We start from the raw sequence: 21,964 nt of genomic DNA, 5'->3' as shown, positions 1-21,964 counted from the left end.
GCTTGAGACGCTTCGACAGACGCATCACAATTATTTTGATAGCAGTGTCACGCCTCGACTATCTATAAAAGGCCTATATGTGACACTCAAGTGTATATGCATACTGCATACTGTACGTGCATAGATATGGTAACTGGTTTCTATGTACAGTGTTTAAGCACGATCAATATGTCAACATGTGAGGAGAGAGAGGGGACGGGGTAGTGTGGGACCGTGCTGTGCTCTAGCAGCCCAGTGCTGCCTCCATGCAGTTGGGTTGGGCAGCCTGTCTGTCTCCCCTGGTATGTCAACCATCCAATTCCTCTTTGTCCACCTCTCAAAATAACCCAGAACAGCTGAGACAAAGCCTGAGAGAGCCAGGCAGGCAGAGTCCGGTCCAATCCACTCCGCAGGGGCGGAAAATGGAAACAAAGACCCCCAGGGTAGTGATCTTAGAGGATCTATTAAATCAATAAGGCTCGAGGGGGTGTGGTATATGGCCAATATACCCCATGGCTAAGGGCTGATTTTAGGCCGTTTTTATACCACAAACCCCGAGTTCCCTTATTGTTTTTTTTAATCTGGTTACCAACGTAATTAGAAACAGTAAACAAGTACCAGTGGTATACGATCTGATATACCACGGCTTTCAGCCAATCAGCATTCAGGGCTTGAACGACCCGGTTTGAAACTAAGCGATAATACATGAGAGGCCATGTGATATGACATTTCTATCATGGTTGTGAAGTGGTCATAGCAACGAGGCGAAGCCGGCTATTACGCTGACATGGAAGGTTAGAGACCCTTTTTACACAGTACATGACATACAGTATGATTGTATCACAGTAGGTAAAAACAAATGGTTTTCATTAACATGCCACACACTGTAAAAGAACATAGCCAGCACCTGGCATTCCTTCCCCCAGGAGTTATGAGAGCTTGGGGGCATGCACGTCAGTGAATTTGGAAACACAGAGAAGGGTTGAGCCCTATTGCATCATTTCCTCCACCCCCAAAGGTTGTTTTGATCCATCTTCCAGGCCTCTCTTTTCCTTGTGACCGGGGCCATCACCCCATCACCCACCCGCATGGGGGCTGGGGCCATCACCGCTGTCACACAGCCCACAGAGAGGCATGGGGGCTGGGGCCATCACCGCTGTCACACAGCCCACAGAGAGGCATGGGGGCTGGGGACATCACCGCTGTCACACAGCCCACAGAGAGGCATGGGGGCTGAGGCCATCACCGCTGTCACACAGCCCACAGAGAGGCATGGGGGCTGGGGACATCACCGCTGTCACACAGCCCACAGAGAGGCATGGGTGCTGGGGCCATCACCTCTGTCACACAGCCCACAGGGAGGCATGGGGGCTGGGGCCATCACCTCTGTCACACAGCCCACAGGAAGGCATGGGGGCTGGGGGACAAAAGCCCACACTGACCCTACTGCTGCTGCTGCTGACATGGCTGCACCAGAGAGGAAACATCTGAGGACCCTGAACCACCACATTTCATAACCTAATGATGGAGGATGCCTGCTCATGCATTTACATAGCCAGTCAATACAGCCATTGGAGCACGAGTGCACACACACACACACACACACACACAAACACAAACACAAACACACACACACAGCAGTCCCCTCTGAATAGAGAACACCCCTGGGATCCAGTTACAGACAGGATCCCATCTGCAAGTAACCTCCCCTCCCCACAGCTGTGTATTGTGACAGAGAAAGCACAATGGCAGAGCAGTGGGCGGGGGGGGACCAGTGCTGAGTAAAAGGTGCCTTTCAGGGTACTGTAGTACTGTATACCGCTGACCCACATTTATACATCTCAGGTTATTACACTGACATGAAAGGGCAACCTTAGAGGTCAGAGACCCTTTCTACACCCGACATGACATAGGATTGTGTCACAGTAGTAGGTACGTCAGATAGGAGTCTGCTAAGATTCCCAACCTATTTATAGAATCTACATAGCAGATATGCTATAGCAGGGAATTATGGCGATGTCCTACCTGTTTTAGATTAGAGGATAGAGTATGGCAAGTATTTCATAACCAATTCATCCTAAAACTAAAGCTGTACAAGGACAAGCCTGAGCTATGTATCACAACAACAGAAATATTGCCTTTATGGTAAAGCAGAAATCCCCAAATAACCCGATAACAACTCACTCCTCTTAACAGTAGAGTGAAACTAAAGTGCTGGGGTAAGTAGGACAAACGCATCCTCCAAACCACCTAACAATCCCCTATTAAGTGACTGTCAGGAAGCCAATTTGTTTTATTTCCCTCTCTGAAGAGTTGAGTCACTATGACAACAGCCATCGGAGAGCACTAGAGTGTCAAGAGAAAATTAAGGGGTAGCAACCATGTTAGTTACGACTCCTCAGTGGGCAGCGCACAGTCTGGTGCTGTTATGAATTGTGACAATGAAATACACAGTAGGATCTACAGAGGACAGCATAACGTCTTAGGCTAGATGTTCTTACCAACTTCTTTCCAGTGTTGTAATCTTTCATCCCGGGCTAGCCCAGAACTAAAATCTGGTGTATTGCGGTCAGTCTCTCCTAGATAGTCTCTGCTCTTGTAGTTTTTTCTTTGGCCCTATACCCTACTGTCTCATCCTCAAGGTACAATTAGGCTTGATTTCTGTTAGGCGACACAGATAGCTATGCATTGCACACAGTATAATTTCCCTAAATAATTGTGCCTTTTGAGCTACTGTAATTTGACCATAGAGATGCATTTCACACTTTCATCTGCCACATTTGGGTGTAGCCGCCTGCAACCACTGGCACGCCTGTTCCTTGCTCGTGTTCTAATCTCTATCACAACTATCTTAAATAAGGAACACTTTACAGCCTACAGTAATTGATACCAGCTACCACTTAAGTTTAATTGAGTAAACTGGGAGTAAATTTAGCATCCTAGGAGGAGTGATGAAGGACAAGCTACCAAAATGAAGGCCTTCACTGAGACCTGGACTACTGGATCCACCCAGTAATACAGCAAGTGTTTGAGGAAGGAACTCACGGAATAAAACCACATAAAATGTATCTCTGTCTGGATTGTGGGTGGATTGATTCCCTTTGTGTATTAGATCCAAATGGATCTGTCTATTTCAGACGTTTTAATGATATGCCCTAGCAGTGTCTACATCTGAGTGGTCTACTGGAAACCTTTCCCAAAAATATTCAAAATGATATAGTCCCTAGGCATAGTTTACAAACAGTCTACATGCACATGACTCAAAAGACAAATAAAAGCCTCCTTCACTCCTTCACTTGTAAACTCTAGTCTCGTGGGCCTAGTTAAAATTCCGTATAAAATGGAGTATAAAACACACGGTTAAAATGAAGGCAAAATGAATAGGCTAAACCCCCAAAGAAAGGCTAAATGAAAAGTCTCCAAATCCAGTAGACTAAACCCCCCCCCAAAAAGAATAAATGAAAAGTCTCCAAATTCAGTAGGCTAAACCTCCAATGAAGGCTAAATGAGTAGTCTCCAAATCCAGTAGGCTAAATGCCCAATGAATGCTAAATGAGTAGTCTCCAAATCCAGTAGGCTAAATGCCCAATGAAGGCTAAATGAGTAGTCTCCAAATCCAGTAGGCTAAATGCCCAATGAAGGCTAAATGAGTAGTCTCCAAATCCAGTAGGCTAAATGCCCAATGAAGGCTAAATGAGTAGTCTCCAAATCCAGTAGGCTAAATGCCCAATGAAGGCTAAATGAGTAGCCTAATAAATCCAGCAAATCCAGAATTTCTTAACTTTAGTCCCACCGTTCATGTAAATTGGTTGTAGAGCGAGGTAGCGGTCTCAGCACTCATCTACTGTACTTTCAGCAGTAGCCCTATGATGGAGACTAAGGAAAGGCTACACTCAGCTAACATGTTGTGGTGGCGTAAAGTTGCTCTCTGTATTGGGAACACAGGATATGAGAGGAGAGTGCTACAGCAAACATCTTTAGGCTCTCTGTATGGGGAACACAGGATATAAGAGAGTGCTACAGCAATATCTTTAGGCTCTCTGTATTGGGAACACAGGATATAAGAGAGTGCTACAGCAATATCTTTAGGCTCTCTGTATTGGGAACACAGGATATAAGAGGAGAGTGCTACAGCAATATCTTTAGGCTCTCTGTATTGGGAACACAGGATATGAGGTGAGTGCTAATGTCTCCTAAACCTCACACTCACTATTCAATGTTTGATTAAATGCCACTCAAACTTGTTTGTCGTGTTTTAGAGGGGCAGTTTTGTTGTTAGGACTTTGTTAGACCCAAAGGAGAATTAGCCTATCATGAACGCGAACAAAAAAACTAACAGACGTGGTTTATTTATGTAGCCTATCCGTTGAATGTGTACTGAACAAAACATATAAACGCAACATTCAATACAATTTCAAAGATTTTTTCGGAGTTACAGTTCACATTCGCCTCACTCCCCTCTATCTGATATACCTACTGCAGCCCTCATCCTCCACATACAACACCCGTTCTGCCAGACACATTCTGTTAAAGGTCCCCAAAGCACACACATTCATTTTACCTTTATTTAACTAGGCAAGTCAGTTAAAAACAAATTCTTATTTTCAATGACAGCCTAGGAACAGTGGGCTAACTGCCTGTTCAGGGGCAGAACGACAGATTTGTACCTTGTCACACTTGGGGATTTGAACTTGCAACCTTCCAATTACTAGTCCAACACTCTAACCACTAGGCTACCCTGCCACCCCAAACCCCTGGGTCGCTCCTCTTTTCAGTTCGCTGCAGCTGGCGACTGGAAGGAGCTGCAAAAAACACTCAAACTAGACAGTTTTATTTCCAACTCTCCATCATGGACACTCTTACTGACAGTTGTGGCTGCTTCGTGTGATGTTTTGCTGTCTCTACCTTCTTGTCCTTTGTGCTGTTGTCTGTGCCCAATCATGTTTGTACCATGTTTTGTACTGCTGCCATGTTGTGCTGCTGCCATGTTGTGTTGCTACCATGTTCTTGTGATGTTGTGTTGCTACCATGCTTTGTTTTCACATATTGCTGCCATGCTATGTTGTTGTCTTTAGGTCTCTCTTTATCTAGTGTTGTGGTGTCTCTCTTGTTGTGATGTGTGTTTTGTCCTATATTTTTATTTTATTTTACATTTTTAATCCCATTTTGCTCATACGATATTTTTCTCATAGGGCCTGCATTCATTTATATCAAGTTATTTACGTTTCAATAAAAGTAGGGTGGATATAGCTGTTGTAATTGCCCCAAACATGACAAACAATACTTTGTGTTATATCAATTCATCAACATGGACATTAACAGGTCTTTCATAACCAATTACCCAATTCTGAATTATATTTCGCACCGGTCTGCGAGCCCCCCAGCCAATGAGAGAACACGAAGGGATGGACACGCCTCGAGTGTAATCAATCGAAGGATTAGCGCGTGTCCTGTACATTGTCATCCCGCTAGTCGACCGGACTGGGAGTTTCAATCACAACGCAAAGCCGGTTTCAGCCTGAAGTTTTTCTCCACGGTGAGAAGTGTCATAAGGGCAGACGCAGGAGGGACATGAGCGAGAGGTTTGTGGTCGTCCGTGTCGGTCAAGATGACGACGGGGTCAAAAATGATCCTGTACCTGACAGCGGAGGGGCTGAAGGCGACTCCATAGACCCACAAGATTCTGTTCCTATCCTCGAGTACAGTAGAGAGCCCAACAGATACGGTAAGATTTTACCTGTCCCTGACTCAGCCCGTTATTATCTAGTGGGGATTAGCTATGTATTTCACTTTGGGTTGCTGATGGTTACGTAACCCCGGGTGTCCTTACAGAACTTTATGTACGGCACTTTCCAGATACATTAGGCACGAGCTGAAATGACGTCTGTTTATCGTCCAGGGTACAGCACGCGCAGAATTTACCTACTCGATCTTCTGAGTGATCATAGCTAATTCAAGATATCACTAATTAACCTACTTCTCCATGACATCAATGCTCTTTTTGCTACATACGTGTTTCTGTTCTCCTTTTAATGCACAACTGTAGTTGATGATAGTCATAATTAATACTTTTGTCACATTTAATATTATCATAGCAATTATGTATAACATTAGCTTTGCCTGTTTGCGTCTCACCTACCACACGTCAGGTGTTGCATGGCAACAGGTTGTAATGAAATTGTCACGCCTCTAAAATTAGACTGAAATGTCAAAAAGCATCACCAGGGATAATCATGTTGAGGAATAGATCATTTACAACCCTTACCCTATTTCAGCCAGTAGTTGTCCTCCTGAATATAGAAAACTGTGCTATAAGTGACCATATTCTCACAAATAAACTGCATCACTAGTCTAATTTTGGGAACCTATGCAATGTCTGGACACCTACAACCTCTTGCCTGTTCACGAGGAGACTATCCACTGTTTCTGAATATAGAAGCAAAAGTAGTGAGTTCAGTATTTTAATTGGCTTTCCTGAGTGTATTTGGGGAGTGCCCAAGACTATCCAGAGTTATTGTGGCATGGGAAGCATGCTCATGGAGCTGTTATTAAAAGGGCAAGTTGGAACCTGGTTGCTGAACATGTTTTTGATATGAAGATATTGACAGCCATGCAAATTAATACAAACTGTCAAATGAAATGTCATGAAATGTCAAGAGAGAAAGAGAACGTGAGAAGAGTTTATGTTATCACGACTCGTATTTTCCAGTTCCCTTCTATTCGGGAATCTGTTTCCTCTATCTCCCTTCATCAATAAACTTGATATTTTAATCAATGCTTTAATAATAACTCCATTCCAACATTGTAATCTATTCTAATGCATTTAGTGATAAGGGGTAAGTCTGTAAATCAAATCACCCTCCAAAGAAGATATGACAATGTTGGGTTGGGGACAAGATGATACCTTGGCATTGAAATCACTTATCTTTGATAGATCAGTGTTTTCCCACGTTACACTGATAGGAAATGGTCTTCAGAGTTTCAGCAAACAAACCGTAAGCCTATTTGGTTAAAAAAAAAAATAATAAATACGACAACAAAACAGAACCATAACTTTTTTTTTAATCCTCAAAACATTTCAAGGAGTGTTGCTTACTCTGTTGACATTGGAATTTGGAAATTTAGAAAAAAATTGCTCTATAAAATATACCCCGTCAAAGACAATTTACCACGTCAAAGACAATTTACCACGTCAAAGACAATTTACCACGTCAAAGACAATTTACCACGTCAAAGACAATTTACCACGTCAAAGACAATTTACCACGTCAAAGACAATTTACCACGTCAAAGACAATTTACCACGTCAAAGACAATTTACCACGTCAAAGACAATTTACCACGTCAAAGACAATTTACCACGTCAAAGACATTCTAACCCACGAAAAACAATCTACTCTGTCAAAGACAATTGCTTAAAACAACTGAACTCTCTTGAACCCAATCTACTGTGATAGAAAAAGGGTTTTGACCTGCAGTTGCAGATTATACAGCAGTTATCCATGTCCTTAAAGATTTTAAATGGAATTGGTCCTAAGTGTCTTTTGTCCTCTGTAGCTCAGTTAGCGGAGCGGGGTCCTCTGTAGCTCAGTTAGCGGAGCGGGGTCCTCTGTAGCTCAGTTAGCGGAGCGGGGTCCTCTGTAGCTCAGTTAGCGGAGCGGGGTCCTCTCTAGTTCAGTTAACGGAGCGGGGTCCTCTGTAGCTCAGTTAGCGGAGCGGGGTGCTCTGTAGCTCAGTTAGCGGAGCGGGGTCCTCTGTAGCTCAGTTAGCGGAGCGGGGTCCTCTGTAGCTCAGTTAGCGGAGCGGGGTCCTCTGTAGCTCAGTTAGCGGAGCGCTCTGTAGCTCAGTTAGCGGAGCGCTCTGTAGCTCAGTTAGCGGAGCGCTCTCTAGTTCAGTTAGCGGAGCGGGGTCCTCTGTAGCTCAGTTAGCGGAGCGGGGTCCTCTGTAGCTCAGTTAGCGGAGCGGGGTCCTCTGTAGCTCAGTTAGCGGAGCGGGGTCCTCTGTAGCTCAGTTAGCGGAGCGGGGTCCTCTCTAGTTCAGTTAGCGGAGCGGGGTCCTCTGTAGCTCAGTTAGCGGAGCGGGGTGCTCTGTAGCTCAGTTAGCGGAGCGGGGTCCTCTGTAGCTCAGTTAGCGGAGCGGGGTCCTCTGTAGCTCAGTTAGCGGAGCGGGGTGCTCTGTAGCTCAGTTAGCGGAGCGGGGTGCTCTGTAGCTCAGTTAGCGGAGCGGGGTCCTCTGTAGCTCAGTTAGCGGAGCGGGGTGCTCTGTAGCTCAGTTAGCGGAGCGGGGTCCTCTGTAGCTCAGTTAGCGGAGCGGGGTGCTCTGTAGCTCAGTTAGCGGCGCGGGGTGCTTGCAACGCCAGGATAGTAGGTTTGATGTCCAGGACCACCTGTACATAATGTTTTGTAAGTCAACTTACCTGGTAAAATAAGGGAACAATAAATATATACATGACTGTATAAGTCGCTTTTGGCTAAAAGCATCTGCTAATTGGCATTATTATTATTGTACATTAGGGACACATGCTACAGATGTCTGGGACGCCAGGCATTACAAAGGTTTTGATGAGGGCTCGCTGGTCTGGATAGAGTACTTCTGACTCAAGGCTCAACACAGTCACTGTCATTAGACACATGTGTAGAGTCACTTGTTTCACAGAGCTTCCTGTAATTTATACACACTGTTGTCCCTGACCATGGAGAGAGAGAGAGCAACAAGTCTTGAGTGTTTTGAAATGAACTTATTTTCCACAGCCTGTGACTGTCTTCTCACAGTAGCTGTGTCTCTCCTTCAGTTTTTTCTTATTTTTTCCTCCACGGGGATGGCATTACAATCAAATTAAAAATATATATATTTATTTTATTTATTGTAAATTGTACCTTTTTATTTAACTAGGCAAGTCAGTTATAAACAAATTGTTATTTACAATGACGGCCTACACCGGCAAAGATGGACGATCCTGGGCCAATTGCGCGCTGCCCTATGGGACTCACCCAATCACGGCCCGTTGTGATGCAGCCTGGATATCAGGTGATGATTTGTAATCTTCACTAAGGGGGAAATCAATTTCGAAGCCACACATCTCGGTCAGCATTTGTTTCGGCTAAATGGCAGCTTCTAATGCTGGAACTAAATGTTCTGATCCACACATTTTAACACAGTGAGGATAAACATACAAACATGGATGGCACTTGAGTCAATCAGAGAACTGCTTCTCTAACAACAACAGCCTATCAGTTATATTGCCTGAGGTGTCGGGTGTCTAAAATATGTTGAGGGAGATACGTAACGTCACACACATCCCTATGTCTGGAGTATGTATAGGATTAGGCTACCCTGCTTTCTACACCCGGTCAAAAGTGGCTTGTTGTAGGAATGCAAAATGACGGGAACTTTCAATCAATTCTCTGGTTTCCCCGAAATCCCACTTGTTTGGTTCCCTGAATCAGGAAGGGATAGGCAGGAAATCTGTAATCCTCCAACCAGGATTTCTGGAATTTATTGAAAGTTCCTGAAATTTTGCAACCTTACCTGGGTGCCGCTATTAACACTCTGGGGGGGGTGTCCTCCGGTTACACGTCCAATGCACTTTTTGAATATTTTCCAAACAGAAAGCTCAGTGGTTTAACTTTGAGGAACATTACATCTCTAAGGTGATATGCTGTGAAGGTCACTAGGAAGTGACTGCCCCCCCCCCCCCCCCTCCAGCCTTGTAGTTTTTAAAGCTTTTTGAATGGTCTTCAATGGGCATAAACGTAGTGCAATGGTCTTTTTAAGCTAAGAAAATTAAAGGCAATTGGCAGGAGTAAATTCATCCACAAACGCAAATATAATTATATACAGTACCAGTCAAAAGTTTGAAGAGCACCTGCTCTTTCCATGAAAGCTATGATCCCCTTATTGATGTCACCTGTTAAATCCACTTCAATCAGTGTAGATGAAGGGGAGGAGCCCAGTTAAAGAATAATTTTTAAGCCTTTAGACAGTTGAGACATGGATTGTGTATGTGTGCCATTCAGAGGGTGAATGGGAAAGACAAAATATTTAAGTACCTTTAAACAGGGTGTAGTAGTAGGTGCCAGAGCGCACCGGTTTGTGTCAAGAACTGCAACGCTGCTGGGTTTTTCACGCCTAACAGTTTCCCATGTGTATCAGTAATGGTTCACCACCCAAAGGACAACAGTGGGAAGCATTGGAGTCAATATGGGCCAGCATCCCTGTGGAACGCTTTTGATACCTTGTAGAGTCCCATGGGACCCGATGAACTGAAGCTGTTCTGAAGATCAAAAGGGGTTTCCAACTCAAAATTTGGAAGGTGTTCCTAATGTTTGGTCTACTCAGTTTATGTCTTTAAATTACTGTGTTTTCACAGATGCTTTGATGTCATTGTGAAGCCCATTCAAAAGACTAGGGGATGTGATCCGGAAGAAAGGTGGAAGGGATGGTTGCGTTCACAGGGTATTGCCCGTGATGGCGTGATGCTCGCCTAATTCAAAATGGATACCAAAAATGCTCATTTTTGTTTTTTATGAATTTGTACAAATTTGCGAATTCTACTGAAACAGGGCCTATCTGTGTTAAAAAAAATAACAACTTTCCTATAATCGGTTGACGATCAGATACTTCCGTTGTAACTGTGGCTCTGTTGCGCTCACATTTTACAGTTGATAGAAAACTTCTGTTACAAATGTACTCTTTTTTTTTTTTTGTGGTCAAATGTCTCTGATGCTGTCGCGTGTCCTGCCGAGTTGTCTGGCCATCGATGACACAGGCTGTGACCTATTTCATGGTCATATCAACATCTCTGCTCATTAATGCTGGGGTAGGCTAAAATAAATAAACAGAAAAGGCCTCATTTTAAAAGAACAGTGATGTAGGAAATTAAATATGCTGGGCAGAGCTATGCCCAGAGCTCATGGCTGAGTGCCACCGGAATGAAATTGGAGGAAAATTGAATCGAAAGAGAAGACCGGCGCTCCAATTTATTTTTGAAATCCGCTCCAGCCAAATTATGCGAGCTCCGTTCCTCACTCCACTCTGTTCTTCTTCTCTAACGAGTGACAAGTGGTCTGTGAGAACTGCAGTTGATTAACCAGATCCTTTCTCAAATGTCACCACACACATGGTATTGACTCAGCTGTCCACTCGACACGGGAGAAATGAAACTTCTATTTTGTACGTGGAGAATCTAGTGTTCTCTGAATGGAACATTGGCATGTGTTCTATCCTGAGCTAGAGAGGGAGGGAACAGAGATGTGAAATCCATTTAAGGCCCAGAGCCACTTCCTTTGCTTAGTGGTTCCCAAACTGTGAGGGGCATGAGTGGTTGGCGGGGGGGGGGGGGGGGGGGGACGGACTGACTGAGTAGTGAATCATCAGTTCCTCTTGTCATGTTAGTCATTGAACACCTTAGAGAGCTATTTATAACTTGTCAGAAATGTCCAGATCACCGAGCCCATGTCCAGATCACCGAGCCCATGTCCAGATCACCGAGCCCATGTCCAAATCACCGAGCCCATGTCCAAATCACCGAGCCCATGTCCAGATCACCGAGCCCATGTCCAGATCACCGAGCCCATGTCCAGATCACCTAGCCCATGTCCAGATCACCGAGCCCATGTCCAGATCACCGAGCCCATGTCCAGATCACCGAGCCCATGTCCAGATCACCGAGCCCATGTCTAGATCACCGAGCCCATGTCCAGATGTATTTCCTGTCATGGCCAGAGGGTGCCAGCAGTGTATTTCCTGTCATGGCCAGAGGGTGCCAGCAGTGTGACACCATTCATCTCAAACCCTGCTCTGATTCTATTTACTCTTGAGGAAAGGGGGAGGCTAAAACCAGCAGTGTAACGTTTCATGGGAGATTTGTTGTGAAACGGAGAGCCACCCATGTTTGAACAGTTTGAGTCCGCTGTGCTGGTTATGTTATGTGCTAACTGACACGCTGCTGTCACAGCATGTACTGTCTGTGTTGTCAGGGCAAGGATCCTCTTCCCCAATATCAACAGGGTGATTGACTTGGCCTGTAATCTTCTCAGTGGGGCAGGAAGGAAGGGTAAATAAACATTGAGAAAGCTGAACCTATAGCCATGTCTCACTGTCCCTGGGCTGTACGTTGTGACGTGGATCCATTAGAAACCATATAGCCTTGTCTCACTGTCCCTGGGCTGAACATTGTGACGTGGATCCATTAGAAACCATATAGCCTTGTCTCACTGTCCCTGGGCTGTACATTGTGACGTGGATCCATTAGAAACCATTAGAAACCCTATCTGTCCGTGTTTCTGATGTTTCCCCATGGCTCGATATTTTCTATTCTGGCCTGGGCAAGCAATGTGATACAATCTGCTCTTCCAGGAATTGGCAGTAGATAGGATTCTTACTCTAAAGGTAGTAACTTTATCTTGAAGCCCCATCCCCTACATTTTCCCCCTCCATCCCATGCATATCCATACTGCATCAATCATATCTGGTATGCTGTTTACATAGCCTAGAAAACCACCTACTGTCCCTATTTAGCACTTTTATCATATTGACCAGGGCTCACTTGGAAAATACATGTAAATCTCATTGACTTTTCCTGGTTAAATAAAGGACAAAAAAAAAAGACATGAATTCAAATCTCTAGAATTGTTACCAGAGAGCAGGAGCAAGTTTAGTTTATTTCAAACACATATCAACGTGTTGCAAAACAAGTCATTGATAGCTTGCGTGATAGCATGCTTGCCTTTTTTAAAGGAGACACTGTCATGCAGGTGCCACATAATGTTGTTAATACACAAGTAATAAAATACCTGAGGAAACACGCCTTACAGAGTTACTTGTTGACCTTCATGGGAAAGATGGCATGATGTGACCTCACTGTTTAACCTTTTGGTGACCTTTGGCCCTGGTTAATTGTTTCTCAAAGCATTGTAGAATGTTTGTTTCCCAGGTGTTATCGAATATCCACCTTGATTGCTTTTCCTTACCCCGATCAAACCCCACTGGAATGACTTCAGAAGAGGGATTCTTTGCGTAACCAAATCCTTCATGATTAGACATTCCTGTTGTCTCTCCAAGATTGCTTGGATATGATCTCCCTCACTACCCCTCAGGCTGTGGCAGAGTGTGGGAACTCTGGATGTCTGGAGCTCTAGCACTCAACACAACCTTGGGTAGTCTGCATTAGAGGTCGACCGATTATGATTTTTCTACCCCGATACCGATTTATTGGAGGACCAAAAAAGCCAATACCGATTTTATTTAAAAAAATATATATATAACAATAATAATAATAATAATAATAATAATAATAATAATAATAATAATAATAATAATAGTAAAAAAAATATATATATATAAAAAAAAATGTTTTAAATGTTTAAAAAAATAATCATATTTGTAATAATGACAATTACAACAATACTGAATGAACACTTATTTTGTATTTATTTTTTGAATTTTACCCCTTTTTCTCCCCAATTTCGTGGTATCCAATTGTTTTAGTAGCTACGATCTTGTCTCATCGCTACAACTCCCGTACGGGCTCGGGAGAGACGAAGGTTGAAAGTCATGCGCCCTCCGATACACAACCCAACCAAGCCGCACTGCTTCTTAACACAGCCCGGCCCGCCACAGGAGTCGCTGGTGCGCGATGAGACAAGGATTTCCCTCCCGGCCAAACCCTCCCTAACCTGGACGACGCTAGGCCAATTGTGCATCGCCCCACGGACCTCCCAGTCGCGGCCGGTTACGACAGAGCCTGGGCGCGAACCCAGAGTCTCTGGTGGCACAAGCTGGCGCTGCAGTACAGCGCCCTTAACCACTGCAAAGTTTTAGGTTGTAGTTATTATAGGACTATTTCCCTCTATACCATTTGTATTTCATTAACCTTTGACTATTGGATGTTCTTATAGGCACTTTAGTATTGCCAGTGTAACAGTATAGCTTCCGTCCCTCTCCTCGCTCTTCCCTGGGCTCGAACCAGGAACACAACGACAACAGCCACCCTCGAAGCAGTGTTACCCATGCAGAGCAAGGGGAACAACCATTCCAAGTCTCAGAGCGAGTGACGTTTGAAACGCTATTAGCGCCCAACCCGCTAACTAGCTAGCCATTTCACTTCGGTTACACCAGCCTCATTTCGGGAGTTGATAGGCTATCATGAACAGCGCAATGCTTGATGCACAACGAAGAGCTGCTGGCAAAACGCACTGAAGTGCTGTTTGAATGAATGCTTACGAGCCTGCTGCTGCCTACCACCGCTCAGTCAGATACTTAGATACTTGTATACTTGTATGCTCAGTCAGATTATATGCACCGCTGGACACACTAGATAAACTAGTAATATCATCAACCATGTGTAGTTAACTAGTGATTATGATTGATAGTTTTTTATAAGATAAGTTTAATGCTAGCTAGCAACTTACCTTGGCTTACTGCATTCGCGTAACAGGCAGTCTCCTCGTGGAGTGCAACGAGAGGCAGGTGGTTATAGCGTTGGACTAGTTAACTGTAAGTTAACTATAAGGTTGCAAGATTGGGTCCCTCGAGCTGACAAGGTGAAATCTGTCATTCTGCCCCTGAACGAGGCAGTTAACCCACTGTTCCTAGGCCGTCATTGAAAATAAGAATGTGTTCTTAACTGACTTGCCTAGTTAAATAAAGGTGTTAAAAATAAATAAAAAAACGGCCAAATCGGTGTCCAAAAATACCGATTTCCGATTGTTATGAAAAGTTGAAACCGGCCCTAATTAATTGGTCCACCTCTAGTCTGCATGCTATGATACAGTCAATTCCCACAGTGGACATTGAGTCCTCAATAACACGGGATTCCTTGAAAAGAGGATCTGTTCAGGTTTTCTCAGCATTTTCAGACACGGATGTGGATGCATATGCATGTGACCTTGTACTGGTGGAAAACACTTGTGAGATGAAACACAGCAAAGGCATTGGTTATCTTCTGCCCACTTCCATAGCCTAGGCTAACTCCCAGGTGCTTTATTTACCTGGGTAGCTACCGAACTGCTGAGTGACTGAGGAATCTTCCTATAAGAGGAGGGATATTATCAATTTATGAACACACTTGACAGAGCCTGTCTGCTTAATGCAATTTGCAATCACTGATTCCCAGAATCTGTATCAGACCTGTCAGACAAGAGCGCTTGTGCAGGTCAACTCACAATTGTGAAGAAGACGAGCTGAACAGCTCAATGTTCAGTCGATATTCTACATGCTAAGACAGGGAAAAACGTTACATTACCTGCATACACAGTAGCTGCAACTGCTTTACAATGGACAAGTAGTTTGAGGTAACACCAAGCACATGGACAGATTCTCATTCATCGTGTTGTGGCTAGCTGAATACAACGGCACAGCTTGAAGAAACACAATAACAGGACCCTGAGTGGCCAATGTGTACAGTACCCTTTTGTGTGATTACTTTTTATATCCTGGAAACGGACATGGGCTGCTGCTTGATATACAAGCGAAAGTGCGTCTCTTGAAGGAAACCCTTTCCCTAACATTTACTGTTGTCGTCCGGAGGCCGCATGTTTTTGAGCCAGATTGATCCTGCTAAACATCGGTGAAGTCATCCTGAGGAGGGGGTAGGGATTGTATTCGACTCAGCTGTGAGAGAACAGGGCAGCTGTGTCCTTGTAGCCAGAACACTCTCCATCGGCCCGCTTTGGGGATTATATTGGTCCAGGGTTGTTATTCTTCCTGTGGAGTAAAGGGCTGTCAAAATACTAATATGATTTAACAGTAACACAGTACTCGGTGCTGTGGTCATTGATGTTCTCTGTGAAGTGATAATCAGGTGAAGAAGAAAAATACGAATATGATTTAACAGTAACACAGTACTTGGTGCTGTGGTCATTGATGTTCTCTGTGAAGTGACAGTTCCCATGGCCTCACACACAGAAACCTAGGTCGAACAAAAATACAGGTTAAGACAACAATAATTGCGTGCGGCAGCGTTGGGGAATGAACACATTCATACGACCAGTGCGGTTGGTGATTCTACAGGATTAGCCTTGAGAACGCGACCAGATGTCGGGACATCAAGTCATACAGTGGCTGTTGATAATTTAATTTTTTTTTTTTTTAATGGATTTGAATGACCCCGTAAAACAGTTATGCTATGTGTTTGTTGAGATGATAACTGAAATTCATTCACGATTTTGTGTTTTGATGTCAAACTTCATGTACTGCTAACATTCACTTCCAGTCTTTGGTCCAATTAATTTGTTTATTTTTTTGCACGCTTTTGCATGGAATTACTACGTTGTCTTAACTGTTGTTATCTTTAAAGGCTGTAGAGGAGTGGAGTCACAATCACATGGTTACACTATCAAAACCTTTCAGGCACCATTGGGGGAGAGGGTGTCTGTTAGTCACTTCCTGAAGGGGCTGTCTGGGTGACAGTGCCAACCCGTCTGAATCACACTGGAGAGATAAGCAGAGGACAAATGCAGTTTTACCGGTGGTTACCCCTCTCACTGGGACTGATAACTGCACATAGACAGGAAAACTTAAATCTGTTTTTACCTCATTTCTACCAGCATGTCACCTGTGCAAATAAAAATAAAAACTCTTGATCACCTTTACTCCACACACAGCAAGACATACAAAGCTCTCTCTCCATTTGGCCCTCCATTTGGTAAATCTGACCATAACTCTATTCTCCTGATTCCTGCTTACAAGCAAAAAGTCAAACAGGAAGTACCAGTGACTCGCTCAGTATAGAAGAGGTGCGATAAAGCGGATAAGGACTGTTTTGCACAGACTGAAATACAGTGCATTTGTAAAGTATTCAGACCCCTTAACTTTTTCCACATTTGGTTACGTTACAACCTTATTCTAAAATTGATTAATTAGTTTTTTCCCTAATCAATCTACAAACAATACCCCATAATGACAAAGCAAAAACTGTTTTTTTCCCCCACATTTATAAAAAAATAAACATCTGAAATCACATTTACATAAGCATTCATACTTTTTACTAAGTACTTTGTTGAAGCACCTTTTGGCAGTGATTACAGCCTCGAGTCTTCTTAGGTATGACGCTTACAAGCTTGGCACACCTGTATTTGGGGAGTTTCTCCCATTCTTCGCTGCAGATTCTCTCATGTTCTGTCAAGTTGGATGGGGAGTGTCGCTGCATAGCTATTTTCAGGTCTCTCCAGGCTAGAGGTCGACCGATTATGATTTTTCAACGCCGATACCGATTTATTGGCGGACCAAAAAAAGCCGACACCGATTAATCTGCCAATGTAAAAAAAAAAAAAAATGTATATTTATTTTTATATATTTTTTTAAATAATGACAATTACAACAATACTGAATAAACAACAAACACTTTTTATTTTAACTTAATATAATACATAAGTAAAATCAATTTCGTCTAAAATAAATCATGAAACATGCTCAATTTGGTTTAAATAATGCGAAGAGAAGAAAGTAAAAGTGCAATATGTGCCATGTAAAAAAGCTAACATTTAATAGAGCTCCCCCCTACTTTGTGCAATTTCCGCCTGAAGACATACCCAAATCTAACAGCCTGTAGCTCAGGCACAGAACCAAGGATATGCATATTCTTGGTACCATTTGAAAGAAAACACTCTAAAGTTTGTGTAAATGTGAATTGAATGTAGGAGAATAAAACACAATAGATCTGGTTTAGATAAAACAATGGAAAAAAAACATGTTTTTTTTTATTTTATTTTTGTATCATCATCTTTAAAATGAATAAGATAAAACAAACATTCAGATAGGATGATGGGGATAATTTCAGTGAAAAATATAAGAGGGCAACAGTACTTGTGCAAAGTTTCATAATGATAACTTCCAAAATGAGTGTGCTACATGACGTTTATCATGAAGTCACCCAGGTGTCCCACACAAGTAGCCCAAATGTACCCAAGTGGCCAAATTGGTGAAGGTATACATTTTGAAACAAATAACTATATACAAAATGCCAAAATGGTATTATAACACACGCCCCCCAAAAAATTGAGAAAAAACATTGAAAAAAAATATATATTGATAAAAAAAATATATCACACACATTTACAAAATAACATGGGTAACTATTTACACACTTTCAATATTTGGAAGACGCTCAGTCCTCTATCAAATCTATTTATATAGCCCCAGCCTAAAACCCCAAACAGCAAGCAATGCAGGTGTAGAAGCACGGTGGCTAGGGAAAACTCCCTAGAAAGGCCAAAACCTAGAGAGGAACCAGGCTATGAGGGGTGGCCAGTCCTCTTCTGGCTGTGCCGGGTGGAGATCACAGTGGTTGTAGAGGGTGCAACAGGACAGCACCTCAAGAGTAAAAATGAACAGTTTAGGGTTCCATAGCCGCAGGCAGAACAGTTGAAACTGGAACAGCAGCAAGGCCGGGTGGACTGGGGACAGCAAGGAGTCATCATGGCAGGTAGTCCTGAAGCATGGTCCAAGAGCTCAGGTCCTCCGAGAGAAAGAAGGAGAGAAAGAGAGAGCAGACATAAATTCACACAAGACACCGGATAAGACAGGAAAAGTACTCCAGATATAACATACTGACCCTAGCCCCCATCCACGTTGCCATATAACCCCACCAACTTTGACAAAACTCTAGACAATATTCTGCTGCTGATGCCAGATGCCATAGCAGTCTCTTTCTGATGTAAAGCAGAGGGTCACTGAGCATGTGGTGCATGTGATGGGAGACTTCATCTTGCAAACAACACAGCAATGCCTCCATGCTGTGCTCTTAGGCACATCCATGCCTGCACAAATATATCTGGGCAGATGAACACTTGTGGCAGGTGCAGAAGGGACAGGGCTTGGTGCAGTGGTGCTGTAGCCAGCAAGCTCCTTGATGCTCCCTCTAATGTAGACTGATTGGAGGAAGCATGCTGGCTGTGTTGAGATGTATGGGTTTGTGGGTAAAGTACACGTTAGCTAGTCATTGTGAGTGAGGGTTTGTTTGTATGAGAACGACCATAGCCTATGTGTGTGTGTGTCTATATGTGTGTATATATATATATATACACACACACACACACACACACACACACACACACACACACACACACACACACACACATGCTATGGTCGTTCTCATACAAACAAAAAGACCCTCACTCACAATGACTAGCTAACGTGTACTTTACCCATTTCATTACATCTTTATATATTGCAAATAAAATGTAAAAACAATCACAAATAATATTTTATATTAATTTCAAACAACGGCATTAGCATGAGAGCAACTTACCAGTCCAAAACAATGTCCTCTCCGTTCAAAAAATATGCCTCAGTTTCAGAGTCTTCAAAATGGAGTCTTCAAAAAGCAGATCTCACTTTCCTCTAAAATAGTTTCTACATTCGTATATCTAGTCTTAGAATTAGCTTTCCTTGACTTATTCGCCATGATGTTGGATAAATAAACAGCTGAAGATGCAAGTCACAAATACTGCTGTGCGTAATAAGCGTCGCTCCTTCACGGTTGAATTGGCAATGGCGAAAGAACGGTCCTTACGCCAGCATTGAATGGAAAGGTTTGTCTTACAACAAAGAACCGTGGGATATTGCCGTTTACCTCTGCTCATTGGCTATCTACCCAGCTAGATTTCAAGACAATCAGTGGTCATTGGGTTAAAATACAGTCAATCAACGAGACAGTGGTCATATAATTGGTGCGCAATGGGCTCGTCACTTGTTGTCTTCCAATCGTTTTTTCCGGGTCAATATGTCCCGCAAAATGACCCATCTTTTTGGTTGTGTTACAAACAAACAGTTGATTGCAAGGAAACCGAACATGACTGGATAAAGTCAGGGAAAGTCTGTCTATTTGACGTTGGATGTTACGTCGAAAATTTAATGACACGAAGTTCAACGAGATAAGCGTTCACAAAATGTTTTGTGTTAGGCTATAAAAAATGAATTTAACTGAACAAACGACCATTCATTGTGTAACAATGAGCCTTGGGATTGCAACCAGAGCAAGATCTTCAAAGGTAAACGATTTATTTCAATGCAATCTGTGATTTTGTTATGCAAGTTCTGGCTGAATAAGTAGTTTGATATGGGGGTCTGTGCTCAGATAATCGCAGCGTATTCTTTCGCAATAAATCATTTTTTAAATCTGACGACACAGTTGGATTAGCAAGATTCTAGGCTTTCGAACCATGTGAGACACTTGTATTTTCATGAATGTTTAATATGACTGTAGCGATCACCGTATGTTGTCAAATTTAATCCCGCTAACGGGTTCGGTGCGCAGAGAGGTTAATCCAACCGCTGTGTCAGATTTAAAAAAAAACTTTATGAAAAAAGCATAATCTGAGAACGGAGCTCAGAACCCAAAACAGCCAGAGGAATATCCGCCATTTTGGAATCAACAAAGTTAGAAACAACACCATAAATATTCACTTACTTTTGATCTTCATCAGAGAATGGGAGTTCCTTTGTCTTCAGAAAAGCACTGGAACGAGAAGTAACTCTGTCGGGAGCGCGCATCATGAGACCAAGGCTCTCTGCCAGACCACTGACTAAAAGAGCTCTTATGAGCCCCTCCTTTATAGTAGAATCCTCAAACCAGTTTCTAAAGACGGTTGACATCTAGTGGAAGCCCTAGGAAGTGCAACCTCATCCATATCTCAATGTGTATTTGGCAAGCCAAGCTTTGAAAAACTACAAACCTCAGATATCCCACTTCCTGGTTGGATTTGTCTCAGGTTTTCGCCTGCCATATGAGTTCTGTTATACTCACAGACATCATTCAAACAGTTTTAGAAACTTCAGATTGTTTTCTATCCTATACTAATAATAATATGCATATATTAGCATCTGGGACAGAGTAGGAGGCAGTTCACTCTGGGCACGCTATTCATCCAAAAGTGAAAATGCTGCCCCCTATCCCAAAAAGGTTAACTTCTTGTTAATCCAGCCGCTGTGTCAGATTTCCAAAAAAAAGGAAAGCACACCATGCGATTATCTGAGGACAGCGTACAAAAGCACCAGGTGCACCACAAAAGTCAGAAATGGCGATATAATAAATGCCTTACCTTTTGAAGATCTTCTTCTGTTGGCACTCCAAAAGGTCCCAGCTACATCACAAATGGTCCTTTTATTCGATAAAGGCCTTCTTTATATCTAAAACGCAGTTTAGCTGGCGCGCTTCATTCAATAATCCACCGGTTTCCCTCCTTCAAAATGCATACAAATTGAATCCCAAACATGACCAATAAACTTCTCCAAATAACGTTTATAATCAATTCTCAGGTACCCTAATACATAGATAGACTATAAAATTTAAGACGGAGAATCGTTATTGTCTTTACCGGAGATAAATAACAAAGAACGCGCTCTCATTCATGCGCATGAAAACACTACAGCCAAAATGGGAGCCACTTAGAAAAACTACAAATTCTTGCTCATTTTTCCAAAAACAAGCCTTAAACTCTTTCTAAAGACTGTTGACATCTAGTGGAAGCCCTAGGAACTGCAATCCTGGAGGTTTTTGCCTCATGATAAACATGACAGCCATTGGAAACAGTGGTAGGCCAACATTTTTTTTGGGGGGGGGTGGTTTGTCCTCGGGTTTTTGCCTGTCATATCATTTCTGTTATACTCATAGACATTATTGTAACACTTTTAGAAACTTTCGAGTGTTTTCTTTCCAAATCCACCAATTATATGCATATCCTAGCTTCTGGGCTTGAGTAACGGGCAGTTTACTTTGGGCACGCTTTTCATCCAGACGTCAAAATACTGCCCCCTAGCCCAAAGAGGTTAACTGTATAGGAAGTTCTGGGGACAGGTCATCAGGATACTGGACAGATAATAAATTGGGAGATGCATTGATTAACATTAAATTGATTAACACTTCCATTGTTTATACCTCCCCTAATTTGAAATGCAGACAGCCCCCATGGTTTAACAACACCTTCCACCTCTCCTAATTTGTCAGTTACTCACTGATATCTATAAAAGGGCTATACCTGCAAGA

The 21,964-nt window shown here is 42.9% G+C and overlaps 1 protein-coding gene across 5 annotated transcripts in view; it reads left to right on the top strand.

Annotated features, from left to right (window-relative positions):
• Window positions 1-5,399: 5,399 nt before the first annotated feature.
• LOC110535210 (solute carrier family 12 member 7) overlaps window positions 5,400-21,964 on the top strand; it is a 111,355-nt gene continuing 94,790 nt past the window's right edge. For 3 of the 5 annotated variants that reach the window (XM_036934760.1, XM_036934759.1, XM_036934758.1), the window contains exon 1: window positions 5,400-5,704. In XM_036934760.1, coding sequence (XP_036790655.1) covers window positions 5,551-5,704 — 154 coding nt within the window. In that variant the 5' untranslated portion in view covers window positions 5,400-5,550. The remainder of the gene's footprint in view (window positions 5,705-21,964) is intronic. The other 2 variants (XM_036934761.1, XM_036934762.1) reach the window with 1 other exon arrangement.

Source organism: Oncorhynchus mykiss, chromosome 11 (assembly GCF_013265735.2).
Source record: "Oncorhynchus mykiss isolate Arlee chromosome 11, USDA_OmykA_1.1, whole genome shotgun sequence".
Lineage (NCBI taxonomy): Eukaryota > Metazoa > Chordata > Actinopteri > Salmoniformes > Salmonidae > Oncorhynchus > Oncorhynchus mykiss.
The sequence above is the reverse complement of the archived record's forward strand: the minus strand, read 5'-3'. Positions and strand labels throughout refer to the sequence as shown.